General features: G+C 42.1%; 2 protein-coding genes across 5 annotated transcripts in view; both read left to right on the forward strand.

Moving 5' to 3' along the window:
- CRCP (CGRP receptor component) overlaps window positions 1–6,261 on the forward strand; it is a 39,493-nt gene extending 33,232 nt beyond the window's left edge. Inside the window, exon 7 of the mRNA XM_059866243.1 lies at window positions 6,126–6,261. Coding sequence (XP_059722226.1) covers window positions 6,126–6,187 — 62 coding nt within the window. The 3' untranslated portion in view covers window positions 6,188–6,261. The remainder of the gene's footprint in view (window positions 1–6,125) is intronic.
- Window positions 6,211–23,170, forward strand: TPST1 (tyrosylprotein sulfotransferase 1). Of its 4 annotated transcripts, none has more exons than XR_009489202.1 (6): window positions 6,211–7,064; window positions 12,357–12,555; window positions 19,827–19,877; window positions 20,728–20,803; window positions 21,689–21,736; window positions 22,640–23,170. XR_009489202.1 is itself a non-coding variant. In XM_059866233.1 (5 exons), the coding sequence occupies exons 1-4, from the start codon at window positions 6,211–6,213 to the stop codon at window positions 21,704–21,706; spliced, it is 1,122 nt and encodes a 373-aa protein (XP_059722216.1). In that variant the 3' UTR covers window positions 21,707–21,736; window positions 22,637–23,170. The 4 variants fall into 4 exon arrangements, 2 of the variants coding, with proteins under 2 accessions (XP_059722216.1, XP_059722217.1); XR_009489201.1 differs by having other exon boundaries at window positions 20,728–20,801; window positions 22,637–23,170; XM_059866233.1 differs by lacking the exon at window positions 20,728–20,803 and having other exon boundaries at window positions 22,637–23,170.
- The last annotated feature ends 169 nt before the right edge of the window (window positions 23,171–23,339 follow it).

The raw sequence follows: 23,339 nt of genomic DNA on the forward strand, positions 1-23,339 counted from the left end.
GCTGGGCTGGTTCGGGAGGTTCCAGCTCTAAAGCCGAGCCCGGGGGCAGAATTCGGGCAGAGTTTTGTCCGTGTTTGTAATTCAAGGATAATTTTCGGTGAGCAAAGGAGGCGTGCGAGCTGGGCCGGGCTCCCGGCCGCCAGCATCTGCCTGGCACATCTGGCCAGGCGCTGCCGCGCGCGCGGCGCCGCCGCCCAGATGTGCGCGCGCGCCCCGCCTGCGGCCAGCTGTGCGAGCCAGATGTGCGGGGAGGGGCGGGGTCAGCGCAACGGCCGCTCCTCCTTCCGCTGTCAATCACCGGCGGCGACCCAATGACGGCCCGCGACACATCGAGGCCCGCGACCAATCAGGGCGTGGTTGTGATTTCCATGGCAGCCGCAGCCGCGCGGCTGAGGGGAGGCGGCGGCGCCGCGGCCGCTCCCGGAGCCGCTCCCGTTCCTCATCCCGCAACCGGAGCCGCTCCCGCTCCCCATCCCGCTCCCTGCCCACTGCGATGGTGCCCGAGCGGAGCCGCGGCGGCGGAGGGGCGGCCGTGCCGCTGCTGCGCGGCTCCAGCCGGGCGCGGGGGCGGCGGCAGCAGCAGCGCAGGTGAGGGGCCGCGCCCGCCGCGCACCTGAGGCCAGCCCGGGGCGGCTCCGTGCCCGCCGCTCCCGTGCCCGCCGCGATCCGCCCTGCCCCGCCCGCGGCCCTGCCGTGCTCAGGGCTGGGGGCCGCGGCCTGAGGCGGCGGCAGGAGCGGCTCGGTCCCCGCCGGGCCGGGCAGCCCCGGGTGCAGGCGGGGATGCGCGGAGGGCCGGGCCCGCTGCTCGTTACCTGCCGCCGGCTGATTCCCAAAGTTTCCCTGCGGGCGGGAGAAGTCTCGGCGGGGGCTCCCGGTGCCTTTGTTCGGTGCCGGGGAGGGCCCGGAGTGCCCGCGGTGGGGCAGGGGGGCACCGGGGCCGCTGCTGGAGCGCTGGGTTGGTACCTGCGGGCAGGTATGGAATGGCTTGACTGGGAGAAGCCTGACTCGGGCTCCAGGGGCACCTTCCCTTCCCTAGAGCAGCTTGTTCCAGTCAGTTTGGTAGTTTCGCAGTTTGATCGTGTCCTAGCGGGAGGTTGAAGCTGTCGCTTAGCTGGAAGTGGGTTTGCTGCCGCCGTCGCGATTTCCATTTGTTTCTGTGAGTGTGCCGTGCGAATTGATGTGGGTCTGGGTGGTTTTGCTGTTACTCAGGAGTTTGAGTCTCTGCAGTTCCTCGGTGTAGAACGGAGCGCTGAAATCCCTCTGAGGAGCGCGCGGAGAACTCATCTGCTCTCGGTGTGACATCTCTCCTCTCTTTTCCCCCTTTTTTATTCTTTTATGTGTAACTTTAGAGAGCTCGAAGCCTCTGTGTGTCGCCAGTAAAATTCCTTTTGTTGAATTGTTCTCCGGCAGGAACTGTAAAAATTAACAAACGCTGTTTCTGCATAACCCTGTATGTTGGTTACTCTTTTTTGACAATTTTCTATGCAAATCCTGATAATTTGCTGTATATATTCTAGATGGAAGTAGAGCAGAATGGATAAAGATATTTCCTTTCATTTGAAGCAGAACTTCTTAATTATGTGGTATTTAAAGTCATTTTAGAGGCCTTAAATATTGAAAAACCTAAAAGTGTTGAATTTTGAGTGCTTGGATAACAAGACTGAAATGCATAAGTCTGAGTGTATTTTTCTTTTTTTTTACTCTGCATAATGTGGTTTTAATAGAAATAGTGAAATTATTGCATAGTTGTGTGTTATATTCCCTGGTATGGAAACTTTCATTTAGGGATGCTGAAAGAGCTTAGGGTAGATGTTCCTCTAAGTAATAACTCTTCATTTCCTAAATGTGTATTGTTTTGAGGGTGATTCTTGAGAATTCCCAGTATCTGCTTCCCCTCCTGTATTTATTTTAAGAGAGAAAAAGTGAAAGGTGCAGGAAGAGGCAGGGAAGAAACTGATAGAGTTGACATTTACTTTTTAAAGTCCTAACAGCATTTTCATTTCTCCTTCTCCAACAGAGTGATGATGGATAACAGCACTTTGGGATATTTTTCCATTCAATTGAGCCACTGAAAAATGAATTTCCTTTGTAGTTTTGGGTGTAGTAGTCAGGCTGTGCATCAGAATCTTCTGTTTCTGCAGGGTGTATTTTGGAGCCTGCTCCACAGAGCCTTGACTGGGGAGGGGGTGTTGTTCTCATAGCCCTGGAGAATCAGGGATTGAGCAGCTCCCTGAAGAGGAAAAGGAATCCTAGGAGCATGGTGGGAAGGCATGAGGGGAAAGACAACTTTCCAATGGTGTGATCTCTTCCCCTACTTCTCTCTTGCTCCTACTTTCTGGCACAAAAAGCTCCTTTTTTATTGGCTTTTTGTTTTGAGGATGCCTGGGGAGCCTCATGCCCTGCTGACACAGAGCTGAGTGTGACCTTTCCTCCCAGAAGAGCTGAGCTCAAACTCTGGCCCTTTACATTTTTCAGAGCTTTACATTTCAACCAACCCATCAGAAAAGTTCAAGGGAATGCAAATGTGTGAAAACATTGCTGTAGTGGGAACTGTAAGGGGAAGTTGCTCACTGCACTTGGAACAAATCAGGAACAAATCCCATTAAAAAAAAAACCCAAATCCCATAAAATCCAAGCTGTGCTCCTCCTAGAAGGAGATCTGATGGTCAGAATGTGAGCCAGGAGTTCAGGCCATGGAAGCAGAGGACAAGTTAATCACTGAGAAATGCTATATATATATATCTGGGGCTGTGCTTTATTTTGGGATGGATGATGCCACTGTCACTGCCCTCTCAGCTGAGCCCTGGAAAAGCTCTGCTTGAACAGGAGAAGGGAGGTGCTCCCTGTCCAGCCTGCACAGGGAAAGGCTGAGCTCTGGAGCTCCAGAGGATTCCTTGTTCCTGCTTGGGAATGGAGCAGCTTTTATTCCTCTGCAGGGAATGTTTGAAGCACCAACAAACCCCAACTAGCATGAAGTACAAATGGATGGCTTGCCTCTTGACTAAGCTAAAAATTGTCAACATTTCTTGGATGAACTTGAGGAAAAAGGTCCTGACCTGCTGCGTGGAGGGGAGGGCAGGAGGATGAATTGTGAGCAGGAGAAGGAAACAAAGCAGTGCAGTCAGTTCTGCTGTGCTCACATCATCTGAGGCTGACTCATAGGCCTGACTTTTCTGGGCAGAAAATTCACTTACAGACAATTCTGTCTTGTGATGAAACTTGTAGATCCTAATTCTTTTTTTTTTTTTTTTTAATTTGAGTTCCACATAAATTTTTCTGAGAATTCTTTCTTATCCTGGCACTTGAAACTTGCTGCCAAAGGCCTTTCTGCCATTGTAGTCTTCTACAACTTCCTCAGCTCCTGTTTTGTGTGAGGGGGCTGTGTTTGTTTGGGTGATTGTGGGCTTTGTTTGGGGATTTTTTTAATAAAAGCTGTCTGTGCTTGTAAGGTGAGTGGCACTTTGCCCTTCTCAGATAAAAACCCCACAGCATTTCAAAGCTCACAGGGCTTGCTGATTGCCCTGCTGTGATTTTGAAACGCTGTCAATTCAATTCCTGTTAACAGCAGAGCAATAATAACTTTTATAACCCTTCAGGCTGACAGATGCTCTCCAGAGCACTTACTCATGGGGAGGAGGGAAGGTGGGGTTTGTTTGCAGAAGGGCAGCAACTTTCATATGTCATCCTTATCCCAAAGAGCTTTCCTTGGAACTTCAGGCACACAGGGGAGTTTGCTGGCTTGGAGAATAAATGAATTTGGTGAGAGGAGCTGTTCCTGACTGCTCCTCTCTGGCTTTCCTGACACACAGAGCCCTGGTCTTTATGGCAATGCATGCTCCAGGTGTTGCTTCCAGGTGAAAAACCAGGACAGAAGGTTGTAGGACACTTAAATCCTGATTCTTTATGGTCTTGCAGCCTTTGGCAACTTTGAACTTCCCAAAACAATTACTGCATCAATTGAAAGTGTTTGTGGGTGATTGATGTGGGGGTTTTGCCACATGGATGGGATTTTGGTGGTGTAGGTGAATCAATACTCACAGAAATTTAAGAAACCTCCTCACAGTCTGCAGCATTAATGGAATTCACAGCTGGAATTGTGCCCAGAGGGAGTCATCACTTGCTTAAAATTAAATTAAAGATTTCAGCCTTCAATCACCAGCTTTCCTCCAGTACTGAGAGTTCTTCAGCTTTGTTGTTAAAGCTGGGTTTATTTTATTTTGGTTAAGCAGAAATTCTAATGTAAAGCTTAAATTTGACCTTGATATGCTTTTCTCCAGTGATCACCTACCTAACTTCTGCATTTGGGGAATGTGTCTGTATCTTCAAGGAGTAGGTTTTAGTTTGGAAGATGAAGGTTTCTGTGGAGGATTTTTTTTTTTTCCTTCCTGAGGAAATTTGTTTTGTGGCATTTACACAAACTGAGTAATGGTAGGGATTGGAGGAAGTGTAAATATTTGTAGGGTTTGTGTGCTCTGTGCTGAAATGCTGTTTCATCTGTGTTAACTCTTCTCTCCAGTGGGTGCTGCATCTAAAGAATGTTAAAAGATTCTGTATTATTTGTTAGTTTTAAGTAGAACAATTTCCCCTTCCCTAATTTCAAGTTAGGTCTGCATGCTGAATCTTTCAGAAGAGAAACTTTGATTTTTCATGCTATGGAAATATGAACTGCATTATTTATTTTCCTTACTTTTTGAGCACTGTTCAGAGGACCTCCACTTAAATTTCTGGGAATTTGGAGGGTTTTTTTTTTTAATGTTCAGATATTTAAGGTCCAGTTAAAGCAAAGGGAGGTATGTGAGTAGAATGAAATTTGTCACAGAGGATGAATTGTTCCTGTGAGTGGTGTTCTGGCCAGAGAGTGTTGGAAAAGAAGGGAATTAATCTTTGAGTTATATTTGAGTTTAATTTTGGTAATAGAGACTGAAAGCTGACCTTTGAGTGGAGTATTGTGACAGCTGTTGATTGGAATAAGTTTTGTTAATGTGAAGGGCAAAACCCTCTCTTGGATGCCCAGGCAGAGAAAAACCCAGCAGGAATTCCCTGCTTTTCCCACTGCTGGGGGGGAATTCTAGCAGGCCCAGGAGAGCCTCCTCAAATCAGCCATCTCTGTTAAGCCCTGGATTTTAGGAGGGAAAGGTGAAGTGGCCAAGGCTTTGGAGAGGAGCAGGGAGCAGGCAGGAGGATCCTGTGCACTCAGGGATGTTCCTGCAGTGCTGACAGAGATGGAAAAGCCTGGAGGAAGCCAATCTTTTAAAATGTTGGCGGTACCTCTGTGCTTGGAGCTCCTCCCAATTAAAAGCATCTGTGATTCTAAGTGCTCAGTGAACTATTTCAGCCCTGAAGAGCCAGATCTTCCTTAAAATTCCAGCAGAGTACTGATTTCGTTGGGATTTGGGGAAGAAGAGTCAGTTTTCAGCCCACCTGATCTGAAAACCCAAAGCAGGTGAACTGCAGAGCACAGGTAAATGATTCTCTGCATTAACTGTTACAAATGGGAAAAATAAAGGTACAGGTGGAGTCATCCAGCAGCAGAAAAAAGATTTGTCTAAGCCAGTGTTTGATATAATCTCTGATATTCCCTATAAAACATGGCATGCTCTTAGTCCTTCTCGGAAATGGAGTTCAACAGGCAGATTTTGAAACTATTTTCTGTCCAAAAGTTTTGTTCAGACTCTTATGCATGTTTACAAATCATCTAATTTTTTTTTATTCTCATCTGTAGAAATGAAGATTACTTTTGAATAATGCAGTTTCATGAAGCTGAACTGAAAAAGAAATGAGAAACTTCTGAAATTTTGAAATTTCTTTCTGAAAAAGAAATGAGAAACTTCTGAAATTTTGAAATTTCTTTCTGAAAAAGAAATGAGAAACTTCTGAAATTTTGAAATTTCTTTCTGAAAAAGAAATGAGAAACCTTGCGTTTATTTTGGGTATTTTGGGATTTCAGACCGAATCTTGTCTCATCTCTTGGAAAAGTAATTCCTTGAGTAATTCCAAGAATAATTTCTTGTCTCATTGTCTCATCTCTTGGAAAAGTAATTCCAAGTGTAATTCCTTGTGTCATCTCGTGAAAAGTAATTTATTATAAAAAAAAATTCTAATTTTTTTTTTCCTCCGCTTGCCAGACCTTAATTTATTTGGGATTGGGATCCCCATGGCACGTGCACTAGAGGATACTTTGGAGTAGGAGGTGTTTTGGTCCTTCCCAAGATGGTGGGGAAGCTGAAGCAGAACCTGCTGCTGGCGTGCCTGGTGATCAGCTCGGTGACCGTGTTCTACCTGGGCCAGCACGCCATGGAGTGCCACCACCGCATGGAGGAGCGCGGGCAGCCCCCGGCGCGGGGGGACGGCGCCAGGGCCACGCCGGGGACAGCCCCTGCTGGCGGTGGCAGTGCCAACAGGAGCCTGCCCTACAGCAAGGACATGCCCCTGATCTTCATCGGGGGCGTCCCCCGCAGCGGCACCACGCTGATGCGCGCCATGCTGGACGCGCACCCCGACATCCGCTGCGGGGAGGAGACCAGGGTGATCCCCAGGATCCTGGCTGTCAAACAGATGTGGGCCAGGTCCAGCAAGGAGAAAATCCGCCTGGACGAGGCCGGGGTGACGGATGAGGTGCTGGATTCGGCCATGCAGGCCTTCCTGCTGGAGATCATCGTCAAGCACGGCGAGCCCGCTCCCTACCTGTGTAACAAGGATCCCTTCGCTTTAAAATCCTTGACTTACCTGGCCAGGATCTTCCCCAACGCCAAATTCCTGCTGATGGTGAGGGACGGCCGTGCCTCCGTGCACTCCATGATCTCCAGGAAGGTCACCATAGCTGGCTTTGACCTGAACAGCTACAGGGACTGCCTGACCAAGTGGAACCGGGCCATAGAGACCATGTACAACCAGTGCATGGAGGTGGGCTTCCAGAGGTGCATGCTGGTGCACTATGAGCAGCTGGTGCTGCACCCCGAGAGGTGGATGAGGACTCTCCTCAAGTTCCTGCACATCCCCTGGAACCAGGCAGTGCTGCACCATGAGGAGATGATTGGAAAAGCAGGGGGGGTTTCTCTTTCCAAGTGAGTATGAGCCTTCACCTTGTGCTGTTCTAAAATACTATATAAAAAATATAGTGTACTATATTAAAATAGTATATAAAAAATATAGTGTACTATATTAAAATAGTATATAAAAAATATAGTGTACTATATTAAAATAGTATATTAAAAATATAGTGTACTATATTAAAATAGTATATTAAAAATATAGTGTACTATATTAAAATAGTATATCAAAAATATAGTGTACTATACTAAAATAGTATATCAAAAATATAGTATACTATACTAAAATAGTATATCAAAAAATATAGTATACTGTACTAAAATAGTATATAAAAGATATCTAAAATAGTCTATAAAATATATCTACAAAATACTACATAAAATATATCTACAAACTACTACATAAAATATATGTACAAAATAGTATACAAAATATATCTAAAATAGTGTATAGAATATATATACAAAATAGTATATAAAATATATATATACAAAATTGTATATATATTCTATACACTATTTTAGATATACAAAATAGTATATAAAATATATATATATACAAAATTGTATATTTTGTATATTAAAAACACAGCTTGGTTTCAGTTTCTCCCTTGGGCAGCTGATTTATGGTGCATCTTTAAGGCTAATTAACAGTTTGCAATCTCAGATTGGTTATGTGTGTAATGTGAACAAACTTTTAACAGTCAAGGCCAAGTTGAATTTGAAGATCTGATAGCAGCTTTGCTTTTCTCCATGCCCCTAAATAAACCTGAGCTGTTTTATCTAGACTGGTGTCACCCATCCTGGCCACATCACCCATCTGATTTCATTAACAATATTGTTGTCAGTGCAAGAATGGCCTTGGAGCTGAGTTTGCCAAGAACATCCTCTTCCAGGAAACTGGAGAAAGTGCTCCAAGAGAATAGAAAGCAGAGCTGGCAGCTTTTCTCCTGGCATGTGCTCCCAAAATGACAAGCATATTGATGAAAAGTAACTTTGTTGTAAGCAGATCTTTCACTGTTCTGTTGGGCCATCTGTGCACCTGATTCAGCTGCTTTCAGAATCCAAAATTCAGCTCTGCTTAAGGAAACTAGATGGGTGTTGTTAAAAGATAATCTGATTTATTCTCTGCTTAAACTGCTCTGGTTTCTTTGCCACTGTTCACAGCTGAACAGCTGAAATGCAGAAGCTGCTTCATCTTTACACTGAGAGAGAAAATGTCAAATTTTAACACTTCTCCTATTTTTAAATCCACCAGATAAATTTTTAAAATCCTGAATAAGAAGCCCTATTCCAGCAGCAAGGTCTGCCCAGTTCAATTCTCAGCTCCTGGATATTCAGCACTGGCCAAGTGCTTCTGAGTGAGAGGCACCTTGCACAGCAAGCACACACAGACTGTTACACAGTAATTCTGTTTATGTAAACTCCAGTTTTGAGAAATAAAAATGGGGAGATTGCCTTCATTTAATGCCTAGGAACACAGCTGTGGATTTTCTAATATATTGTATTTAAAACAAATGTGAAATTATTATCAGGGATTGCAAAGAGAACTCAAAACTCAGGTAACAATTAGATATTTGCACTGTGGAAGTTTCACATCACCATTCCCACTGAAGAAACAGCCTCCTCTGTTCCCAGGTTATCAGGAAGGGATCTCATCCCTTCTTTTGGCAGTGTTGTTTGATAACAGACTGGAAATGTGGAAATGTTAGCCTGAGGCAGGGCCCTGTGGTACCTGCCTGGAACCTGATCCACATGGGAACTTCTCCCTCATTCCTGGGGTTTGTGGCTGCTTCAGCAGCATCTGAGTGGAGGGAACTTATTTTTCCTTTTTTTATTTTGGTGGTTGCCAAGCTTTAAGTGTCTTGTAAAAAATAACTGTATAATCCCATTTCTAGTAAAATATTTCTGCCTGACAGCTTCCAGATTGGTGTTTTTAAAAATGGATGGATCTTTATGCTGTAAAACTCAACCACCTTACTGAATTCTTACTAAAATTTCTTATTAAATCTGCTGGAATGGGCTGTGAAGAGTTGAGAATATTTGTTTCTAAAAATGAGGAAAATGCCTTGAGCAAAGTCAAATGTGTTTATTTTTTTTGTAAAACCTTCACATTTAAGACAAAAGAGTTTGGACATGTTCTTGTGACCCTCGATTCAGTCTGGTCCCAGAGTTCTTTATGCCTTTATTATCTCTCAGGAGATGATCTGGGGAAGCAATTTCTGATTTCAGGAGGCTCTGGCAATGGTGGAGAAAGACTGAGAAATGGGTGTTGTGTCTGGGGTGGCTTTTTCTAATCCAATCCCCTTGCAGTAGGTGGTGAAATTTGGTTTTCAGTTGCAGGATCTGATAATGATTTCGGTGGCTCAGGCCTTCAAGGGCTGCAGAAAACCCAGTGAATATCAAAACCTTAAATGCCACAAAACACCACAGTCTTGTGTGTTTGAGATTCCAGCTGAAATTGTGCAGGGAGAGCTTGAGATTTCCCAGTTTGATGCCCTTGTTCCTGCTGGGTTTGGCATTCCCAGCTGGGATATTGGGTGAAAACCTGTGGAGACAAGCAGAGCCCCCTGCTCTCATCACCTCTCACTCACCTGAAGGATCTCCAGGTCTTGCAGACAGGCTCAGCATCCACTTCAGATTCAGGTCCAGCCTGGGATGCCTGGAGATGTTTTAATTGTTGCAGGTGTTTTTTGAAAAGAAATCTGACAAGTTTTTGGTCATCTCGAGATATTTAAAATCATTTTGAGAACAAGATCACAGTGTCACTAAAAGATCCTTATAACCATGTCAATACCTCCTAATAAATGTTCAGAATTCATTTCTCACCCCTTATTTGGATTTTTATCCAGGAACACTGCAAGGGCTGTAGGGATGTGCAGTGCAGGATTTTCTGAGTGGGGATTTTCTGTGGTTTGAAGTCCCTGCCAACGTGGCTGTTGAAGGAATTCATTATGGACTCCATGCTCTAACCAGGATTGTTAATTGAGCTCTGGCATTTGCATAAGTGAAAGCAGCTGTGCTGACCACTGATGTAAAGAAATGTCTACCCCTCTAGAGCAGTTTTTATTAGGTTTTTTATGGAAATAGCTGTCTAGGCAGAATTACTTCAGAATTTACTATATTTAGTACATAGCTCTCCTTTGATTCTGGTACAGATGCAGAATTATTTGGGGTTAGTCCTGTGTGCTTCCCAAAGCTGAAACTCTTCCTAGAGCTGGAGTCACTGCCACACAATCAAATTTTCCCAATAACTGGTGCTCCCTTGTTTTTCTGTTTGGATTTTTACATTTTTCTTTCCTCCTGCCCCCAATGTGTCTTCCCTCACAGTCCTCATAAGTTCTTTATCTGAGGAATCTTTCCCACAAATTGATTTTTTTCCTTCCCACAAGTTGTTTTATTTTCCTTCCCACCTTAGCTGAAAGCACAGAGAAGGATTTAACCAGACCAAACGTGGAGCAGGGGATTTTTTATCAGTGCTTGGGAGCAGCTAAATGTCCCTGCTATCAATCACCAGGAAATGTTTCCTGCTGAGGGCATTGTTAGCAAAGATTAAAATGACAGAGGGACAAACATACATTTATAATGACATCAAGGTGTGACAAATTTAGGCACAAATTGATCTGTAACACCCATTTTTGGGGGTGTCCTGCAAGCTCTTAGCCAGGCTCATTTCCTGGTTCTCCAGTATCACCCTGATTTTAAATGCTCAAATCAATTTGCAGTTTTGGTGAGGAGGTTTTAGGCTTGGCTGGCTCTAAGGACCATAAATAAATCTTATTTTTTCAAACACCTCGTGATATTTTTTTCCTGAGTGTCCCAATCCACCTCTGGACTCCTGTTGTGGTGCTTTGAACTTCTGAATCTCAATTTTTATCAGCTCTTTTCTTGCTAATTTATTGTGGAGTCAGATGCTCATCTTCTAATTAGAAAGATCACAAAAAGCATTGCCTAAACTTTTTAATTTTCCATCCAGACTTAGGAGCTCAGTCTAACAACCCTCAGAATGTTGAATTTTAGTCACAACTCCTGGTCCCAAAATATCCCCTTCTGAGCTCCTGCCTTTGGTTTGAGTCTCTGCTAAAGGTTGAAGAGGATAAAGCTGAAAATTCTGGGTGGTTTTTAGAGGTTTTTTGTCTGTCAGCTCCTTTTCAGCTTCCATAAAACACCAATCTGAAGGCCCTGCTTGCCAAGGCTCTTTCCTTATGAGCATTTCCCTGTCTGGTTTGTTCTTTGTTGATTGTATTTAAATTATTTCACCTTGCTGACCTTCCAGCATTGGATGAGTGATTTCCTTCCTCTGGCCCGGGAGGATTTTAGCTCTGCTGAGGAGTGAAAAAGAGAAACAAGGTGAACTCTGGTGACTGGTGTGTGCTCAGCATCAGCTGTGAGACAGACAGAAATATTCCTTTTATATATCCAATCATGTCCAAACTCTTTCTGAGGTCAGGAAAAAAGCTTTAAATTATTTAGAGTAAAAACTCAGGGAGTTTTCAATTATTCAGCCTGAGTTCTGTTCCAGGAATCAGCACAGTAAAGAAGTTGTGTGTCTGACAGTCATAAAGACAGAACAAAGCAGTGCCAGATTTCTTCCCTGGAAAAATAAAACACACCACAAAAGTAGAGCAAAAATGAAAATTACATTAGGACTGTTGCTTAAATGAACAAGAAATCAATGATTTTCTAAATGTGACATTCATTGTGCACTTGCCTTTAAGATCTGTGTAAAGACCAAACAATCAAAGGAATGGTTATGGAAAATATTTCTGTAGTTTGTAGCTTTCTGTCATCTCAGGTCTCTCTTTTATTAAACAAGTTTAAAAAAAAAAAGAACCACAGAGTGGTTGTGAGAAGAAATAACACATGGATTGGAATGTAGAATACAGCTTTGAATACATCCCAGACAATTAAACAGCAAATGTGGGAATGTGCCAGTGGGAAAACAGATTTATATGTAGATGTGAGTTTACTTTTCACTGAACAGTTCCTGGGCTTTCTCTGCTGCTTTGATGGAATAAAGAAATTGTTTCAGCCCAGTGTGAGAGCTTAAACCTGACAGCATCTGCAAATATTGTGCAAATTATTCTCATTAAAACTTCACCTCCTACCAGCTCTGTAGAAAACATGAAATTTTGAGAGGAAAAGAAGAAAAATGGGAGGGAAAAAAAAAGCCCAAACAAAACAAGCTAAAGGTCTTGATGCTATTGAAAAATAATTGGTTGGAAGTAGAATAATTGAAAGATTATAATGGAAAATGAAAATTAAATAATTAATAATGGAAAATATATATTTTTTTTCCTTCCCCAGGGTTGAAAGATCCACTGACCAAGTGATCAAGCCAGTGAATGTGGAAGCCCTGTCCAAGTGGGTGGGGAAGATCCCAGCTGATGTCCTGCAGGACATGCCAGTGATTGCCCCCATGCTGGCCAAACTGGGCTATGACCCCTATGCCAACCCCCCCAATTATGGGAAGCCAGATCAGAAAGTGGTGGAAAACACGAGGAGGGTAAGGCTTGTGTGGGTTTAATTACTGACTGAACGGGTTTGAGCTCCAGAGCAGGAGCCCTGTGCTTGGTCTGGGGGTTTAGAGTCTGTTTCTGACACCTTTTGCTGCTTCACATGTGTTTTCTTTTGGGGGAAAATGAAAGAATCCTTTGGGGCCTTGAGCTGTGCTCCTTGGTGTGTGGAGCTGAACCTCCTGAGAGCTGCCCAGGGAGTTGGGGAACTGGTAATGTCAGTTCTGAACCAAAATTTGTGTTCAACCTCATCTTGGGCCTGCCACTGCTTGGATTTGCCTTGGTAAATTGTGCTGTGTGAATGCTGGTATTTTCATGTGAATAGAATATAAAATACTCTCAAAACATTTGCTTTCCAGTGACATTGTTCTTCTTAATATTGCTGATCCTGGCTGTCTGCTGTTGGTGTTTGTTGGGGGTAAATGCTGTTCCTGCAGAGGTGAAGTGTTTAGAGCAGAGACAAATCAAGATGTGCAAAATAAAAATTAGACTGAGTCATAATTAACAGTGGGAAAAGCTTTCTTGTCTGGATTTCAAACTTGATGGACGAGCTCAGCTTTTTATAGATGAGGCTTGGCAGAAGCTCTGTCCCAAAATTACACCCCAAATACTCAGTAGGGTTTGAAGAATGACCCATAGAAAACAGCCCACAATGATCAAAATGTCTGATTTTCCAGTTCTTTGTACAACAGCCCAAAGATGGAGAAAGGTCTGGTGCTGGTTAACCTAAACTTAAGGATTTGAGTCTGAATTTAGTGTTGTTGGAATTTGAGTAGTTGGGCTATTAGAGCTGTTTATCCCCGGAGGTATCCATTGAAAAACTCATTACCATTGTTGGAAATAGAATTAATAACGCTGCTTCTGTTCTTTTTGGACATAGTTTATTAAAAGAAGGTGACTTTTTCTGCTGCAGCAGAGTAATCAGGGAAAAAAATTGAATTAAACAATTCCAAAGGACTCTCTTCCACCAGCCTTCTGATCCTGAATGAACTGCTTGGAATACTGATGGGGTAGATAGGAATGAAAAAGGAGTTGGGCTTTGGGAAGTTCCTAAACACTCTTGCATTATTTCTTTTCAGAAAAAAAAATGTCATTAATCAATAATCAGTGTATTAAAGGCTGGCAGGTTGATTTTTTTTTTATTAATATCTGGTAGCTCAGCATGGAAAAGTAACCCCCCCTATTTGGTTACAGTTTATAAGTTCCCTGGTTTAAAAGGCTCACAAACAAATGAAGTTGTCTGCAGTTAAAAGAAGCGTTCAGGACTAGAAATTGCAAATTTTATTGGTTGTGTCTCACTGATAAAATTGACAGAAGTTTTTACAGCCTGCTGACCTTTCTGAGGCCTCCACCTGTGTGGGGCAAGCTCAGGCCAAGCTGTAAAAATTGTCTGGATTTCTGTCTCTTCTTGAAATGGATTTGATTTCAAAATGCAAGAGAGGAATTCAGGTAATAAACAAAGCCAGCAACCTAAAAGAAATGAAAACCTAATTTCAAAGGCTGAGGGTTTACTGAGGCTTTTTCCAAGTTTGCTTTGAAGGATAATTTGTTTGTTTACTGATGCTAAGAGCAGCTGATAAAAACTGAAGCTGATCTAAATATTGCAGACATATGGAACACTCATTAATATTTTGGCTGCTATTTTAGTTTAATAGCTTTACTTACAGCCCCAGACATCATTTTAATTTTGTTGTTTATTATAGTACCCAGTATAGATTTTTCTAGTCTTGTTCTTTGCCAAAATTCCATTTGCATGTGTGGTTTGTACAGATAAAATGAGGGAGGTGTTCTGAATGAATGCTGAAAGCAAGAGAGTTCAGGATTGCTCATTTTCAAAACTTAGAATATTTCTTTAAAAATGGAGGAACATAAAGATTTCAAACTGTTTCAGACTCTGGTGTGGGAGTTTGGCCCAGCAGGGGCAGCTCTTGTGGGGTTTCCTTTCTCCTCCAGGAACCTGTGCTAATTTATTCCTTGCTGCTGCAGCCTGGAGAGAAAAAAAAAAGGCATTTATTTAAATGGATAAAATAAATAAAAGTGGGTTTTTCCAGCCTTTTGGAGCTGGCACTTGACAAGTTAAGTGTGTTCCTGTGTACTCTGAGCTGGTGAATTTGTAAATCACTGGAGCACTTCTTTTTCTCTTGGTTTCTTTCAATTTCTTCACCTGGGATAGCCTTTCACAGAGTTTTGTGCTGGATATCTTGAATATGAATGAAGCTGGCCAAAGAAAATCTTTCCAGATTTGCTTTTCAGTGCATAGTAAGAATATCTGGATCTTGTTTGTGGCCATTTATTGGCTCATCTTGTGTTTGGAAGCAGCTCTCTTATATTTATATTTATATTTGTGGTCTCCAAGACTTTAAAGTGAACACAGAACTTCAATTGTATTCATTGAAAACAGATAAAGTTTAGACTTCTAAAGCTGAGCAAAATCTGTCCCTTCTTGGAAAAGACCACAAATTGCCCTTAACAGTGAAAATAATGCTCAGCAATTTAGAGCTGCTGCTTCTAATCATGGAAGTGAGAACCAGCAGTGTAAAAATTCCTAAACCAAGGGCTGGTACTGGACAAAAATGGAAAGAGATGGCTGGTGTGGTGCAAAATATTCATTTTCCTAAGCTTTCTGAACACTGTAATGCTGTTCTTCATTCCTCTTTTCTCCTTTTCTGTCCCCTGCTGGTGATTTCCATTTATACAGCTTTAAATATATTTTTTTTTCTTATTCAGTCTGGAGACGAAATGATGATTTTCTCCAGCTAAAGGACAGTGCCTAAATTAGAAATGCTGTCTCCTTGCAGGTGTGCAAGGGAAGCAGTGCTCTCTGCTAAATTTGGATTTTTCACTTGCCTCTTACCTGTGGAGAAGACCAAAATGCTGAGGTTTGGTTTCTGTGCTCCTGCAGCACGGCACAACAATAACAAGAAACAACCTGGGTTTGTATTTTGATGTCTCTGCTTTTGTTTGAGGAGCTAACAGAGCATGAAGGGAGCTTCATCTCCTCTTGTGCTGCTCTCCCAGTGCTGTGCTAGGAAATGAAACATCTCTGACAGGACCTGCACTGGGCCAGCCACGAGTTCAACAGATTTTCCTGATGTGTTCACTAAAAAGCCATTAACTTTTTGTTGATCTGTTTTCTGTTCAGCCTGACAATATTATCTTTTCTGACAGTTTCTCTTGTCTCACTTAAGGAATGCAGAGCAGAGAGAGCAAGCTCTGGCCAGGGTTGTGCTGTTCTCTGCCTGGGACCTCTCCAAGGAGGAGATTTTGCCTTCAGTTTTCTTGTAATTCTGTTGCTGATCTGTTAATTTATCCCTGCAAGGGTTCCTTCCTTATAGATACATAATTACTGATTGTTCCCCCTTGAGTTTTAACAAGTTCTACATCCTGAACAGAGAGGAAATCAACATCCTGAAGTAAATGAAGTTTTCATCTGCAAATTGTGCAGAAAATGCAAATAATTAAGCTGTGTGTGAGCTGGTAGCCCAATGTCTATGGGGTGAAATACAAAAGTGCTTCACTCCTCATTGGAACAGTGTGTGATATGTCCTTAGCAGTACTGTGAGATGGTGTAAAAGTGAATTTCAGTTTTCCAGAGCCCAGCAGAAGAGGAGAGAGCAGCTCCCAGCTGCAGAGCTCTGCCTTCCCCCCAGGAGAAGCTGCTTTGTTGTGTTATGGTTGGCACAGTGGTTTCCTCTCCATCTGTCATGAATTACATCAGATTTTCTTTGGCACATCCTTCCCACTAAATCAATTTGTCTGCTTGGAACACACACTCCAGTTAAGTTCTTTTAACTTCTTCCTGGAGTTGTGCTCCCTGTCCTGGAGAGATCCAGAGGTGGAATTACAGAATTCCAGAGAAGGAGCTGTGGTTCTCACCAGTGCTGTTCAAATAGGTTGGATGTTAGGAAAAACTTTTTACAGAAGGGGTGATGAAGTTCTGGAATGTTCTGCCCGGGGAGGTGGTGGAGTCCCCATCCCTGGGTGTGTTTAGCAAAGCCTGGATGTGGCACTGGGTGCCAGGGTTTAGCTGAGGGGTTGGGGCTGGGTTGGACTTGATGATCTTGAAGGTCTCTTCCAACCCTGTGATTCTGTGAATTCTGTGAAATACAGGGGTTCTTCTACTGCCAGCCCAAAGCTGTTCTCCAGCTCTGGTTTATGTTCAGCTAAAGGTGTTTCATGTTCAGCTGATGGCAACACCTAGAGATAAAAGCAGAGTTTACTCACTCCAGTCTCGTGCCTGGTTTGCATTGTGAGGAGCCATCTCCTGTTCAAAGTCAAAACATCCATGGTAACCAGGATTTCAGGAGTTTCTCTTTGAGGTTTTAAGGGCAGGAGCCATCTCTGATAAAGGTAAAAAGTGCATTTATTCTAAGGGATGAGGGTAATTGTGCTGTCAGAGGTGTTTGGATGCCCAGCTGCTCAGGGCCCTGCATCTCCACTTTCACTGACTAACCTGATCATGAGGGCATTTGGCTTTGTGGGCATTTTCTGTGATGTTTAAAACAAAAATTCAGGGGTGATTCCATCTCCCATGTGGCCAGAACAGCACAGACTTTCTCAGTGTCCTCTAGATTTGTTTAATATTCCCTTTAGTGGGTGTTTCTTCCAACATGTGATTCCCAACTGCATTGTTTCTCTCCAGAGGTGCTGCTATCTCATTTTTACAACAAAAACAACACCCCAAACCCCTTAACTCTGCACAAATAGGATTATTAATGCATAAAGAGAGTTATTCCCAACGAAAATGCAAACTGAGGTGTGGTTGGGAGCTGCCTTTTGGCAGCCATTGCTGGGCCTGTGTAAGATCCTGCTCTGTGTTGTCCCTCCTGGGTAAACATTTACATCTGCATGGCCCTTCCTTGGCAGGCCCAGCAGAGGTGCAGAATTGTGTAAACCTTTAAAGCTGCCTTAAAAGTTCAGGAAGATCTGAAAGATGAGCACTTTCTAGTGGTTCTAGAAAGGGGCTCAGCTCTGGTTTTGCCAGTGTTTAATTTTTTTTTTTTCCTTTTACAATTAAACATCTTATACTCTACAGCTTGGATATTTTCAAGTTTACCAAGCCCAAGCACACTTGGTTGCAGGGTGACTTTTACATAAAAAACCCCATTATTTTTGTGTACTGGAACTGACCAAATATAATGGGACTCTTTCCAAAGCAGACAGGAAAGTGGGTTAAAAAAAAAAAAAAAAGCTTTAATCTGCTATAAAAAAGAATTATAGGTTACACTTCTGTTCTGAAGTTCTCCCTGTGTGTTTAAACGGGTTTTCTCAGGCAACTGGATGTGAAAATTGTTTTCTGAACTCTTTTTGAGAAGAATATCCATTCAGTTTGGCTATAAGAATGTGTTTTGGTTTTTTAATAGAACAGCTTGAATACTGCCAACACTGAACAACAAACTGACACAGGCTTCAGATCCCCCTCTTCTGGAATTCCATTTGGACTTGCAAAATAATTCCCTTAGAAATGGTAAACCCCATTTCTCCTCAGTTTTACTGAATTCTTGTTTAGACTGGAAATAATTCCAATATCCTGCTTCTGTCTCTGTAATGCCACTGTGAGTGATGTGTTCTACACTTACAGATTGGTCAGAAAAGAGTTTGGAGTCTGAAGCCTCTTTAATTTCTTTGGCTGCAGATGGAGTCATTGTTTTTGGAATTTCTGGATTGTTGTTGATCCCTGGGTTTTGATTCAAAAGGGACCATTTATGTTTTTGGAGCTACTTTAAACCAGTTTTTATGCAGTCTCCTCCTGACAAAACCAGCCCTTAGGTAATGTCAGTTCTGAACCACAATTTGTGTTCAACCTCATCTTGGGCCTGCCACTGCTTGGATTTGCCTTGGTAAATTGTGCTGTGTGAATGCCGGTATTTTCATGTGAATAGAATATAAAATACCCTCAAAACATTTGCTTTCCAGTGACATTGTTCTTTTTAATATTGCTGATCTTGGCTGTCTGCTGTTGGTGTTTGTTAGGGGTAAATGCTGTTCCTGCAGAGGTGAAGTTTTTGGAGCAGACACAAATTGAGATGTGCAATATAAAAATTAGACTGAGTCAGAATTGCAGGAGAAGGAAAGGAGGAGGATTCTGATTTGGTCCTTCTGGTTCTGAATCAGTCACAAAGTGCTGTCACCATCAGGATTAATTGTTTTTAAGAATTCTCAGAAAAGGTGAAGGTTCCTGTCTGTTCCTTCCAACTTCAGCACCACCTAACACAAAATCCTGTTTTTTCTTGTGACCCTTGCTGAGGTTATTCTGTAACATTTCTGCTGTGACAATGTTGTTTTGTAACTTCCATTGCTGTTCTCTGGGACACAACCTGCATTTTGATAGTTGGATAAAAGCACAAAATGAGAAATCCTCTCCTTGATTTATAAATATTTATGTGGAGCAAGGTTTCAATAGCCACACACTGAATTTCTGCCCAGGGTGACTTTTCATAATGTTCCCATGTGGGAATGCCAGTGGCCCCTGGCTGAATACAGATGAGAGCTGTTTTATCTAAACCATGGAATATCAGAGTGCCACAGTGTGTGGGGAGTAATTCCTGCTCTCTGTGAAACCTGGTGCTTTGGATCCCAGGGATGGACTGGGAGGGGAATCCAATCCTGAAACAGAATCTGCTGGGCAGGAAATTCAGAGCTGGCTCAGCTGCAGTGCCAGGCCACTGCAGAATATTGACAAGCTGGGCATGGCTTTGTGTTCTGGTCATGTGCACATAGGAGAGCAGAGAAAATTGTGAAAAACATCCCCTGACTTCCTGGAGCTCCTTCCTGTGACACAAACCAGGGAGGGCAGCTCAGAGCGAGGCTCTGGAGGAGCCCCATTCCCATTTCCTGGCTTCAGGGAATTTTTCCAAATAGGTTTGTGCCCTTTTTTAGTTTTTATTTTGAAATTATTACACGAGAGCACAGCCATGACATTGGGAGGATCAGTCTTAATGCTACAGTAGACAGGATGGTAAAACTCTTCAAGTATATTTCTGCTTTGGAAAAAAAAATAAAAAATAACAGAATCCTTTTTTTTTTTTTTTTCCCTTTGGAATGTTTATTTTCAGAAGCAAAGAGCTTTTAAAAATTATCCTCTAGAGAGAAGACAATATGTTACCAGAGTATTTAATGTTCTAACATTAGTGGATGCTAACAACACAAAAAAAACCCTTATTTTCTTTTTTTTTTCTCTTTCCCTTAAGAAGCTCTTCAGCATTTCAAACAATAGTGAATGAGGGCTTTGAGTAGTATAAATTTTTGTTTGTTTTTCCAGGTCTATAAAGGTGAATTTCAGCTTCCTGACTTCCTCAAAGAAGTGCCACAGGTACAGTATTGAATTAATTTCTTTTTTGTGGGTGTAGCAGCAAAGGATATCAAACAGCCTTTATAAACCACTTCTTCATGAGCTTGGTTTTCTGATTGATGGTGAGATTTGCTGCTTTTCCATGAGGTGGAATCTTGAACTCAGCATCCCCAAGCTCTCCTGAATCCGTGTGTAACTCCAGAGTGAAGAGTGGTGTTTGTCACCCTGAGCTGCCTGAATATTGCTGTGAAATGGAAGGAAAAATTGAGTCTCTTTTGTGGACCAAACTGCAAAGTTTGTTACTTGTAGAGGAGCTTTATCTTTTCTTATCTGGGTTTAAAGCAAGTCTAGTCCAGAGGGCAGAGTTATAAGTACTGAGAGATTTTAAAACTAAATAGAGATGTTATCAAAGTCAACAAACCCAGCCATGGATAGGGATGGTGCTGACTTAATAGTCAAGTGTGCTATGGAACTTCAGGTTTTACTGAAAATTCACAGTTTGGTCCCCCCCAAATGCTGTTCTTTGTCATCAGCTCCCTAAGGGACCTACAAAAAAAAACCCCAAAAAAACCTTATTGTGAAGGTTTCTTGAACTGTAGGATCTTGTGGATATCACAGATTTGTAAAATCCCAGAATGGTTTGGCTTGAAGGGACCTTAAAAATATTTTTCCCACCCCCTGCCATGGGCAAGGACACTTTCCACTGTCCCAGGTTGCTCCAAGCCCTGTCCAGCCTGGCCTTGAACACTTCCAGGGATGGAGCAGGTTACAAATACCCAGGAATCTACCACAGGCAAAGCATTTTAACTTCTCCATTTGTTCAAATAAAAATGATTTGATTAAAAAGGAAAACTGATTTCTTTTGTTCCAGCCAAAGAAGACAGTAGAAAGGAAGTCTCGTGGCAAGATAAAATGAACGTGGAGCAGTAAAGTGGCATAGCTGGAGTGTGTGTTTCATGTTTTCAGAAAATAACCCTGCTGTGGCCACCAAACCTTTCTGAGCAGCCTTTGTGTGATCTCTAACGTGGGCTTGGCTTTTCCTTGGCTCTTTGCCTGCTTGGATCACTCAGTGCTCCTGCTTTGCTCAGCTCTGGAGAACCATCCCAGCCCTGTTGCTGCCAGCATTGTCCCTGTCACTGAGTGTCTGCTCCATGTGTGCTGCTGAATTCTCAGGAGCCTGCTGGGGTCACTTCCACGTGGGGTTGCTGGTGGGATTGCAGGATTAGCCACCAGAAAGCTGCAGGAATGGGGTGTGCCTTACCAGGAGGGGAAATACTGCTGAGAGGGATTTCTGGGAAATGCAGGGAGATCCTTCAGAATTGAGCACATCATGTACAGATGGTGTGCTAGCAAAAAAATTCCTTGATTTTTAGTAAATCCTGGGTTAAATTCTTTGAATCCTTGTTTGCATACAGTATCAGTTAAATTGTGCTGTTTGTGGTTTTCAACTATCCTGGGCTACCCAGAAGAACCTGGGCCACTCTGACTGATAAATTCCTTCTTCACCCCACAGGATAGGGAGGTTCCTGCTAAACTCCAGGAGGTGAATTTATACAATTAGCTTGGTTTAAATACAGTATTTACCAAAATCTGAGCAGATTTATCCATAGCAAAGACAGACCATCCAAAAGACAAAAATAAACACTATGGAAGAGTAAAAGAATATTCCTTGAACCATAAAAACCTGATCAAATTGATGCTGATAGTGTTCTCCTTTAGTATTAACACAATATAACCAAATAGCTCAAAGGTTTGGAGAACAGACACTGCTACTGATATTTTTGTCCTCTAATGTAAAGTAGCTAATTTAATTTTAATTCTTTTTTTGACAGACTGAACCTATGGAATAGAAGATAAAATGGACATTTCTTGCACAGAAGGTAATAAAAGAGTGTTGCAGTTCTGCTCATTTGTTGTTCTTAATTTGAGATGATTTTTGTTTAACTTCTGTAACTCCATGGGTAAGATAAATACAAAGATAGGTTTTTTTAAAGGAAGCTGCTGAAGATGAGCTGGTTTGTGATATTTGATTTAACATCTCATAGCCAGTATTTTCAAAAAGCTGCATTTCAGTCACTGAATAAACAGGGACAAAATTTTGCAGGGAGCTGAGTAAATTCCAGACCAGTTAAGAAATGAGTGATGCAAGATTTCCTGTGTTAATCCAGGATTTTTCTGCTGTCAGATGTTCTGGTCTGACAACAAAAGATGGCAAAATTTTAATGCAGTTTAAAAATAGCTCAAAGCAGTGTGCCCTACAAATATCCCCAAAATAGATCCTTACATGGCCATAAATATAAACACCCTAAATATAGCCAAAAGCTCTGCTCTGTGTAGGAATAATGGCTCTAAAATCCTCCCAGAGATGAATTACAGACCTTCACTGTGAAATCAATAGAGGAACCATCATCTGTTGACACAGTCCATTTGAAATAATGAAAGCATCAACCTCATTTTGCCACTTAGCTCTGAAAAATGGGTTTCAACCTGCAGTATTTCTGTCTGAAGAAACCAAACTGGGAACTTCCCAGCATAACTTCCCCCTGGGTCACAAGGGGTTGGGATGTCAGTGGAAAATCAATACTTATATTTTTTTTTGCACCATGCTGCAAGCAGTCTCTAATGATAAAGGAGGGACAAAGCAGCCCCATTCCTTACAGTGGGATTTGTCCTGGCAGTGGTTTCCACCTGCTGAGACAGCAGTGGCTACCCTTAATTCTGCATTATTTGTAATTCCAGAATATTAACAGGAAAACATAACTTTATTTCTTTTTCCTTAGAAGATCAGCTGCTGCCTTTTCCATGGGAATGATCCTTCAGGCCTGTCCCCCTGGCATCAGAGGTGTGCTGCTCATGGCCTGCTCTCTTCAGAATGTTCTCCTCTTTCTTTCATCTGTTTCTGTTCCAAATTTTGCTGTTGTGAGCGCATGTAAACCTGTTAAAAAACAACAAAAAAAATCACTGATGTTAATGTAGAACTGCATTACATTCGCACAACTATTTTTTTTTAAGGTTTAAAAAAATGCAAAAGCAATGCCTATCTCTGAAATTGCTCCTCTGTTTTAATTAGAGGGCTTCATCTTCAAATTTTTTTGTTTCTTGTAGCAGTTTGGTTTTAAATGTACAAAGCTTTCAAGAGTGGTCTGTGCTTGTCCTGAAAGATTCTTGGTGGAAAAGTTGTTTGTTTTATTCATATGTGAAAAATGTTAAATATCTTTTATTTAAAAAGAAAAAAAAGTTGATAAATTACATGTACAATTACAATTCAATGATCTTTTGTATTTTATTTTTCAAAATAAATGCTTTAAATGTGATTTTTGTTTATTTATTTCTTAATTAATGGTCTTGCTTCCAACTCAAGATTTAAATAATTCAAGATATTGATGTGTTAGTTATAATTCTAGATATTGATGTGAGAGAAGATGATCTCATGTCCTGGATTTGGATCTTATTTTAAGGTTTGCAGTTTAATGCTTTTTGTTT

Source organism: Haemorhous mexicanus, chromosome 22, assembly GCF_027477595.1.
Source record: "Haemorhous mexicanus isolate bHaeMex1 chromosome 22, bHaeMex1.pri, whole genome shotgun sequence".
Classification (NCBI taxonomy): domain Eukaryota; kingdom Metazoa; phylum Chordata; class Aves; order Passeriformes; family Fringillidae; genus Haemorhous; species Haemorhous mexicanus.

Excerpts from the sequence above, each read along its gene's own strand:
- TPST1 (XM_059866233.1), top strand. The coding sequence starts at position 6,211 with ATGGTGGGGAAGCTGAAGCAGAACCTGCTGCTGGCGTGCCTGGTGATC. Across the intron at positions 7,065-12,356 it reads GGGGGGGTTTCTCTTTCCAA|GGTTGAAAGATCCACTGACC; the intron begins GTGAGTATGAGC and ends TTCCTTCCCCAG. Across the intron at positions 12,556-19,826 it reads TGGTGGAAAACACGAGGAGG|GTCTATAAAGGTGAATTTCA; the intron begins GTAAGGCTTGTG and ends TTGTTTTTCCAG.